Source organism: Triticum aestivum, chromosome 3D, assembly GCF_018294505.1.
Source record: "Triticum aestivum cultivar Chinese Spring chromosome 3D, IWGSC CS RefSeq v2.1, whole genome shotgun sequence".
Taxonomy (NCBI): Eukaryota; Viridiplantae; Streptophyta; class Magnoliopsida; order Poales; family Poaceae; genus Triticum; species Triticum aestivum.
The window spans coordinates 7,123,988-7,133,855 of record NC_057802.1 but is presented as its reverse complement, the minus strand read 5'-3'; the positions used below and the strand labels follow the sequence as shown (position 1 = coordinate 7,133,855).

At 44.8% G+C, this 9,868-nt stretch overlaps 1 protein-coding gene across 1 annotated transcript; it reads right to left on the bottom strand.

Moving 5' to 3' along the window:
• Positions 1 to 846: 846 nt before the first annotated feature.
• Positions 847 to 6,148, bottom strand: LOC123073675 (tRNA (adenine(58)-N(1))-methyltransferase non-catalytic subunit trm6). Its single transcript, XM_044496734.1, has 14 exons — positions 5,963 to 6,148; positions 5,738 to 5,862; positions 5,513 to 5,639; positions 5,331 to 5,412; positions 5,172 to 5,242; positions 4,144 to 4,185; positions 3,871 to 3,995; positions 3,290 to 3,383; positions 2,646 to 2,908; positions 2,460 to 2,565; positions 2,266 to 2,371; positions 1,937 to 2,023; positions 1,416 to 1,507; positions 847 to 1,277 (listed from the first exon to the last, which is right to left on the bottom strand). Coding segments are annotated over exons 1-14 (1,446 nt in total). The 5' UTR covers positions 6,088 to 6,148; the 3' UTR covers positions 847 to 1,276.
• Between the last annotated feature and the right edge of the window lie 3,720 nt (positions 6,149 to 9,868).

Below are 9,868 nucleotides of genomic sequence, written 5' to 3'. Positions count from 1 at the left end.
ACTATAGGAAACCTCATAAGTGTAACCCTAATTATTAGGTCTGAATAATAAATATTTTACAGAGTTCATGCATAACTTATCTTCTTTGCTCCTTCAACTCTGATTAGCCCCCTCAACAATCATCATCAAGCTTCGCCACTGTTGTATGTTGTTACCTATAGCTAGCTATTGTGCCGGTCAGCTAGTTGAGGGAGTGCGTTGAGAAGGCTCTAGCAAAGAGCCCTTGACATCTCAAGTATGTATCGTGCAGTTACATGAGACATTGTTTGTTTGTTTTTGACACCGAGTCTTGGACAGTTGGGACTGTTCTACATGGTTGGGGAAAATTGAGGAGGGCGGGTTTCTGAATGTGCTCAATCTAGGCAACACATTTTCTCGTTGTGCTGGTTTTGTCTATGAATTCTGATGAAATTTACAGAGTTGTAGCTTAGAATGTTCACATGTTCCATTGAATAAGTATGATTCTTTTGAATAAGTAGGAACCAAAACGATTTATTTAATCTTATTCTTTCATCAAGTTTTGAACACTCACCACATGTGCCGCATGGTAACGATTTAGATAGCCCTTCAGATATTTAACCACAAATCTGTTTGGCAAACGTTCTGTTGTAGTCCTGACGAAACTGAGTTTTTGTTTGTGCGGGGAGATGAAATCAAGTTGTAGCTTGAAAAGTTAACATGATGCATCAAATAACGTAGGAATTGGAACAATTTAAGTAGCTCCTTAAGTATTCAACGACAAATCCATGCGGCGTGCGTTTTTTTTCCAATGTTGAATGTTCAAATCCGTGTTAGTGCATTGCAATTATCAAAACATTACCGGTGCACTGCCTTTTGGCTTTCATATGTTCAATGCAAGAAGAAAACAAATATTTGCTTTCAATTTTGAGGAGCATTTTCCCTCTTGACTGGAGAGGAAAAATATATAATTTGCATGTGCGTATACACCAACTCCACCTGCCTCACGCGAGGCAAGCAAGATCCGGCAGCTTTCCCCCTCCTCCCCGCATCGGCGGACCACCCCGATGCTCCTCCAATGGCCGCATATCATCCTATTTGTCTCCTCTTTGTAATATAATGTTCCACTGCTTGTAGAAAATTGAATAGATCAAACTGGGATGTGATTCGACCACAGTTACAACACCAGGAAATTAATGCCGGCATATGTTACAATTACATGTCCTTCCCACAGTGGAGGGAAGGATGGCATACTTGTTTTCAGGTTTAGATATCATCTTTCTCTGACCTAAGGCGCGACCAAACCGTACCACTGAAACCTGCAGAAAAAGCCACGGCCAAACCGTATCAGTGCAACCCGTAGAAAAAGGAAGCTACAACAGCGTGAACCAAATATAAATCACGAGACAAGCTTGCCCTCCATCATGCAAGATGACTTCTCTGGCACTCGCGCTTACTAGGGGTCAGGCTTGTGTATCCGGATGCCGCTCAAGATATAACCACCAAACGCATTCATCTGCATGTGTGGGTGGGTGCGCAATGGAAGGACCTGTATACACAGACCAGAAAGCGAGATTGGAAAAAAAGGAATCACAACTTTTTACACACAAAGGTAGTAAGCACTAATGACAGATCATTTGTTGTATTTCAAGCCTAATGGGCCCAGGTGATAGCCGATCGACCTTGTGTGTCAAACCAACATGTGATAAAAATCTGTCCATTCAATTATTAGTATTGAGCATGTTCATCACATCATAAACCTCATCAGTTTATTAGTAGTATTCAAGTAGAATGGCAACCAAAAGTGCAGTGTAAACAGACACATTTTCCAAGTTTAGGCGTCAGATAGGTTCTACATTCCTTACTGGCATGACACATTAATCAGGCTTATAAAAGACAAGAAAAATGAAAACTCAAACAAAACTCTGAAGTACTATAATTATTTCCGGTGTAACATCATCATTCCTAATGTACTGACCTGATACTCTCGGAGCCAGGGTTCAGTAATCTGTAACCCAATTGCCATTTTCGATGCTTGCAAACTATGCATGCATGTCGCAAGAGGCTGCATGTAGATACCAGAAAACAAAAAGATAAGTAACAGCAAAACCACACTTTACAAAAGAATGAAACAAAAACCAAGTCAATTCAACACATAAGCTAATGATTTTAGGCAAGTGACAGGATAATAATTTTCGAAATAAAATTCTACCTAGAAAGGTAAGTTCTCTGCAGAAGCGCCGAGAACCAAAAAAATTAGTAAGAACTGCCATGCTTCGGTGTCAATTGTAGAGAATAATAATTTACCTGAAGATATTGGTGATAGATAGCAAATGGGGCCGAATAGGACAGGAGTGGAAGCAAATCGGCAACCACACTTTCTACCTCATGGCCAGGAGCAGCAACAATCAAACTGTGTTGACATAAAACCAGTATATTAATGAAAATATTTAGACTCATACTGCACTTGTCTTCTACTGATGGAGTATATTTCGCGTTACCTGCTAAACCCATGTTCTCCCCAATATTTCATCCTCTCTGGTGAGGGTGCTTTTCCTGCTCTCAGCGCTTTGGGAGCTATTGAATTGCCATTACTTCCTTTGCAATCTACAGATCAACGTAGCAGCAACAATTGGAACATTGCGTTTTTGTGGAAAGTTCTTAGTGTTAGTTTGATCACGACTTACCCGACATAGAAATGTCACCTTGATTAAGGTGATCATCCGTTGCAGGCTCAGGGACCTCCATATTAATTGGCTGCACTGATATTGACTGAGCATTCCCATCCGATACTTCTGTATTAATTGGTTTTGCCAGGGATGACTGAAGACTCTCATCTGGTACAGCAGCACGTTCAACTAAATCGCGTTGAATGCTACCACTGAGAACAGAAGGAGCATCACCAGCACTTTGCAAGGAGCAGAGGTCACCAAGTGGTGCCTGGAAAATCCTGAATAGAGTGTTTATGATAATTATAATTTCAACTCTTGAGCATTACATAAATTATATATTGAAGTATTCGCACTTGCTACTTCAGTTATAATTTCAACTGCTTCATACAGGTCCATTTACATAGTGATAGTAGATGACAATTCAGATGAAATAGAAAATGATAGAATGGTACTGCATATATTATCTGAAATCGTAAAAAATGTATTTACCAACATTCTTAGTATGCTCTTGTAGCCAGTTTAAGGGTACACTATAGTGTCACATATTAATGTATAAATTATACTCCTGCTTGTATTCCGAAGGTTCTCTAACTAATTATCTCCTTAGATGAGAATCCTCTGTAAATGAGAAGCCATATAGTGCCAAAAGGTGGATTTACCTGCTGGTCATGTCGCTGCTCAAATTATACATTCTTATTATATCTATGGAGCTGGGCGCTGATCCAAGATATGTGCTACAAACATATCCTGTACCTATAATAGAAATAACAGAGAATCAATAATGATTGTAACTGACATATGCGTTAAAATGGCGATGCACTACACACAAGAATCAGGTTTACTTTACACATTTACAAATATTAACAAACACCTCGAGCTGGCAGTGGCAGGTCAGCCTATAGCTTTCATGTTCGTAGATATATATTGCAGTTAGGTGGAAACAAGCGTGACTTGTGAGAATTAGTGATTACATGCCACAACATTTTCTATTGCACACATACCAAGTAAAAGATTGATACGTAACAGCTTCCCACTGAAATCAGGGTGATTATTCAACAAACAGCTAGGTTAAAATAGTGTCTTTTGACAAAACAAATTAAATGGAACACAATCTACAGTTCAAAAAAATGGAGCACAATCTACAGTTCAAAAAAATGGAGCACAATCTCCATAAAACTAAATTCCATTTGATTGGTTAACACCAAATAATGTTCAGTACCACAAAGAAAGCATAATTTACCTCCTAAGCGTTCAGCTACAGCTCCAACAACTAAACCCCCCACCATATCAACGGCAAGCACATCTGAATATGCACCAACATTTGCCATAGACAACAAGAGGGAGAGCATATCAACTCGCATAAACCTGGGGAACACAGAAAAGACATTAAGTAGCTAAGTGCTATAGCTATCCACTTCTGTTGTTTCTAGGCAACAAGATCAACAAATTGACTAGGATGACAAGGAAAAAAAAGATTGGCCCTAACAAGTAATGAAAGGGAAATAATAATTACCCTATTCGGGCTGGGTACTTCTTGAAATATGTCTCACAAATGCTGTAGCATAAAAGGGAACAACAATATTAGATAATTTTGCACACCATCCAGTAGTATATGTTAAGTCTAATGAGTAAAAAAAAAAAAGGCAATTATCTTTTCAAGTGCCAAGCACTTTGCAAATACGAGTTACAACAGAATTATTTCAAAATTACGCCAACTTTCCAGATAACGAAGTTAATCGAGTTCAGTCGGTAATCTTTCAAACCAAAAGCTGGGAAACCGACATGTTCTATTGAGAGAGAATTAAAACTCACCCAGCCCACCTGGCCAACCTAAAAAATTAATTTGCACTGCGAATTTTATAAAGCAAAAATTTATTTCTTGTTCAAAAGAACAGCAGTGGGACTCAAATTTCATAGGCTGTAAGTTCAAAAACATTTCATTTCAGTCTTCTTCTTATTTTCCCTCTCTACCCACTTTATCTCTCGATTCAATATGTTCCATGTTGATTTCGAATTAAGAAGCACAAATTTGGTTGTACTGATGAATGATGATAGCATATATAATCATTCTGTTCCTGCATCTCTCGAAGAAACACAGAGGAAGCGTGTGTTCAAATGCCTTCAAATTGTATGTTGGTGTGACCTAAGCTTAGCTGGATTATGTAAGTTTAGGCACAGCAGACTAGATTGCCACCATTGAGACATGGCGTTGATGTGGAAATAGAAAGTAACAGCCCATATGCTAGATGTTTGTAGTGAAATTACAAATAATGCAACGAAGTCTTTCTTGCTTGTCCTACGTCATTCACACTCTACAACAATCTTCAAACTTCAGTTAAGAAGATACTTCAGAGATATTGGTTCATTACTTTGGACCAGACATCCACTACAAAGAGCAAATCAGAAGATGTATCTTTGTATTCAAAACAAACACTGCATATGTGATTGTCATACTATACAGCACCACAAGTTTGACAGAGTATTCGCTTTCAAAAGATATGTGATATTTTTCCTGCTGCAAAAAAGGGAAGCGCGGGATACCTTCTGGAAGAGGGGCGCCGCAAAAGCACTTTCGGTGCATATTTCTTTTGTTTTTTCAGTTTGTATTTCTCCTGCAACCGAACAGGTTGAACTAAATCAGTCCTCATCAGCGTCCTCCAGAACAGTAAGGAATCAAACTAGACAGTGCCTGATACTAACCTGTGAGAACACAGTCTTATTTCCAAATGTGGAGCTATTCGCTATCAAAGCCTCCACAATCGCATCCCCGCTCGCACCCTCCCTATTAAAACCGCGTAACATGAAAATCTTGTTAAAACAGAGAGCAGACAAATAAATATCCTACTCAAGCAGGACACAGTTGAAAACGGTCGAATCCTCACCGCTTCATCGCCTCTATGTCCTCGCTTGACAGCGTCTGCGCTGTATTATTGTCAACCAGGGACCTATTGTCCCTGGTCTCGTCCTGTGCCTGGCCATCGGCGCCGCCGCCGCCTCGCGGCTTATCATCTGTACCAATCACAGCCATTGTTATTACTAAGATAACATAGCAGAATGTATTTTAAAGAATACATCAATGGACTGGAAGAAAACATTAGCATGCTTGCCTTGAGACGACGCGTCGGTGGCGGCGCAGGGGACGAGGCCGGAGGGCCCGACGCGGAAGAGGGAGCCGAAGGGGCGGCCGAGCAGCGGCTGCAGCGAGCAGCTCTTGTCCCCTATCTTCACCGTCCTGCGCCACCACACAACAGAGAGCCGTTAGCCGACCGCACCAGCTAGGGTTTCGGAGCAGAAAACTAAAGAGGGAGGGGAAAGGGAGGGAGGGTACGGACGCGCCGGGGGTGAGGCGGAAGAAGGCGAGGCGGTCGCCGTCGTTGATGTCGAGGAGCACGCTGCAGCCCTCCCACGCCTCCCGCGGTATCACCGGCGTCGGCGTCTGCGGCGGCGGCGGCGCCATTGGAGTCGCCGAGTTCGAGAGTTCGGGAGGGAGACGGAAGCAGAAGAGGGTTTAACCAGACCTGGCCAACGGGCCGGCACGGCACGCAAAGGCCCGTACATAAGCGGGCCGTGCCGGCCGGCACATGTCCCTCCCCTTGAGGCCCAGGCATATAGCAAATAAAAGTCAGAAAAAGATAAACGGGCCATGCCAGGCCTCGCCTCGCAGCCCAGGCACAGCCCAGACATGTCATAAGCCTAGCACGGCCTGTTTAGCCGAAATCACTAGTTGAGAAGTACTCCTATTCCTTGTAAAGATCACTTCAACCCCTCAGATTGCGACAAAGGCGCACATGGAGCGCGCCACTCGTCGCAACCTGGTAGTTTTCCCTTTTTTCGTAGATTTTTATTCAAAACGTTTTATCTCTCAAACCGTGCGTCCAAATCTCAAACCGCTTTCACCGTTAGATTCCTCGCGTCAAAATCTTCAAAACTAGATTCCATGTTGATAGGTTTTGATAAACTTTTTTTTATAAAAATAATTGGACAAAAAGACCGAACCGGGAGCACGGGTTTTTTCCCTTTCCGAAAAAGGCACGCCCGTGCCTCTCATGAAATCACAACCATGCCTCTCACGGAAGCAAAACCGTGACTCTCACGGAAGGAAAAAAAAGAAAACGCGTTTTTTTCGTTTCGGAGGAGGCACGGCCGTGACTCTCGCGAAAGCACGCCCGTGCCTCTCGCGGAAGCAAAACCGCGACTCTCGCGAAAGAAAAAAAATGTGTTTTTCCCGTTTCCGAGAGGTACGGCCGTGACTCTCCAGAAAGCACAACCGTGCCTCTCGCGGAAGCAAAACCGTGACTCTCGCGAAAGGAAAAAAACAAAAAAACACGTTTTTTCCGTTTTCGAGAGGCACGGCTGTGACTCTCGCGAAAGCACACCCGTGTGTCTCGCGGAAGCAAAACCGTGACTCTCGCGAAGTGAAAAAAAAATAGAAAACGTGTTTTTTTACGTTTCCAAGACGCACGGCCGTGACTCTCGCGAAAGCACAACCGTGCCTCTCGCGAAAGCACAACCGTGCCTCTCGCGGAAACAAAATCATGACTCTCGCGAAAGAAAAAAAAATAGAAAACACATTTTTTTCCGTTTCCGAGAGGCACGGCCGTGACTCTCGCGAAAGCAAAACTGTGCCTCTCGCGGAAACAAAACTGTGACTCTCGCGAAAGGGGAAAAAGGAAACGCATTTTTTTGCGCAAAAATTTTTGTTTTTCAAATTTGTTTTGGTCGAAAAGTTAGGAAAGACCGATGGAAAACTAAAACGTCGAAAAAAGCCAAAAAAAATCGTTAAAATAGCCGAAAACGCGTGCGAAAAAATAAAAAAACTGAAATCCGGAGGAAGCGTTCAGAGCGCGACACGTGACGAATGGCTAAGAGCGCGTCAAGTGACGCTGATCGTTGCGAGGTTCCCGAAGGAACGCTCGTTAACTAGTGGCTCCCCTGTTTAGCCACGTGCCGGGCACGCTTGCTTCTGGGTTGGCCTGCAAAGCACGGCCCGTTTGGCCAACTATATATTTAACACACGGTCCGCCTACGCATGATGTTGAGAAAAATACAGATTAAAGTATTTGGCGCCAGTCCTCGTCTGAGTGCCGGCAGTCGACCTTGATAGTTTGCACCTTCGAGAGGAAGGCCTGTTTTCACAACCGACGATAGGATTGAGTCCCCCATAAAAAAAATCACACATCATGATGAAACACGTAATGTGCGGGACATCACTGGGAGTAAGGTGATGAAGATGCAAACGGTAGAAGAAGAGGAGCCCTCGCACAAAGTGGTTCAAGGGCAGCTATAGCCCGCTCGATGAACAGGGTGTGCAACACTCGCTGGTCTCCAATTGGGGTTGGCGTCTGCTTGTTGACGCCCCCCTTCCCCTCCCACACACACACCTAGTTGTTTAGATCTCGTGCTGGAATCAGGCCCATGCGAGGAGTTTTTGGGGGCTACAACAGTGAGCGCGAGGAAGAGCAAGAAGAAGAAGTGGGTGATGTGAACCACTCCCCCACAATGCCTCGTTTTATAGGCAAGGAAAAAAACCATTTGGCCTAACCGCGCATCACGCATGGCAACTAACTACTACATGACTGCGTTTCTCGAAAATACATGGGAAATAGAGGCCCATCAGCGCACGACGTCCAAAGACGTCCCATCCAGTCGACTTCAAGAGTGAAGTCTATTTTAAACCTTGAATTCATACAGCTCGTCAGAATTAAACCTCAAACTCTTAATCCCTGAAATCGACACTCCGTACTTGCTGATCCCGGTCAATCTGAACCTTGAACCTGTTTGGGGCACCGGGAAAAGATTCATCCCGCTCGGGATCACAAAATGCTCCCACTGACATCCCTACCCCACATGTCATATCTATCTTCTTCCCGGCCCTTTTCTCTCTCGATCTCCTTAAATCAGGGAGGGTTCTCATCCACTGCCTCCAACTCCAAGGCGACCAGGCGCCTCAACGCCGTTGACACCGCGCTCGACCACATCGAGTCGCTCGCATCTGGCTGCTCCATCTGGTGTCCGCGGCCGCGCAGCCTGCTGCAACGGCTATGTTTATATCCGAGCAATTTGTCCCGTAAACTCACAACCAAATTCCGTGGCTAGCTTGACAATCAATCCAGCTGCTTGCTTGGTTAGCTTTTTCCACTCGCACGTCTCGCTGAAGCTATTAATCACGTACTAGCCTGGAAGAAACGAGCGCAATAATGGTGGCCAGCTTGCCGAGCGCGGCGCTGCCGCCGCAGCCGTGGATGGCGCCGAGATTGCCGAGCTCTATGGCGCATTTGAGCGGCATGGACATGACGAAGCGGAAGTCGTACCAGCGACGGCTTTCACCAAGAGCTCTTCGCCAACGTGTTTCTAATTCCCAATCCCGGTGATGATGATAACGACGACGGGGACAACAATGTCCGCCCTTCCTAGCCGACTCGTATTGGCTGTGGACATGCGACACAAGGGGTTCTGTATTATGTCGCGTGTGCTGGAGACACACACCTCGTGAGCAAGAAAAGTGAGGGGGATTGGAGGAAAGAAGATGAATATGACAAGTAGGACCGCATAGTCAGTGAAAGAAGAGACAATCCCAGCCGGGATCGAGCCTTTTCCGGTGCGACAAACTGCCTACGGTCGGTTTAGGGTTAAAATTGACTGGGATCAGAAAGTACAAGGTATCAACTTCAGGGATTGAAAGTTCGAGGTTCAATTCCGACTGGCTCTACGAGTTTAAGGTTTTTTTCAGACTTTACCCCGACTTCAACGATAGGATCCGCCTCATGCCCGTATCGGGCGGGGATGGAGGCGGCATCACCCGGGTGCGGTGGCCCAACCGTCCCGGCCCATCGACCCATGTCATCAACATGCTCTGGCTCCCCAAGTGTTCCACCTAGTCATCCGCCGACATTAATCGTGCGTAGTTGATTTGACAACACACATGAGATTTATCTGGCCCATCGTAACGCTTTGCAAGCCCCAAAGTCACTTTGAGAGTATGGTTAATAGTACTCACGGCTTTTGGCTATATATATGATGTTGCCCGAAATCACTCCTTCGCGCTCGCGCGTTGCGACGCGCGACAGACAACGGCGTATCTCCTTCCGCTTTCCATTTCTAAACTACCAGGGTCATTATTAGTGGGTCCTATCTTTGTGCCCAGCGTGATGATGCATGCAAGGAATGGTAGCAATCCCGTGAGCGCCTGGACCCACCAAAATTTTCTTTCTCAGTTGCATGCAAGCACCCTGGTCCAG

Coding starts and splice junctions, on each gene's coding strand:
- LOC123073675 (XM_044496734.1), bottom strand. CDS start 6,087: ATGGCGCCGCCGCCGCCGCAGACGCCGACGCCGGTGATACCGCGGGAG. Junction 2,566..2,645: donor AGGTGACATTTCTATGTCGG/GTAAGTCGTGAT, acceptor GTTGATCTGTAG/ATTGCAAAGGAAGTAATGGC. Junction 2,372..2,459: donor GGAGAACATGGGTTTAGCAG/GTAACGCGAAAT, acceptor ATGTCAACACAG/TTTGATTGTTGCTGCTCCTG.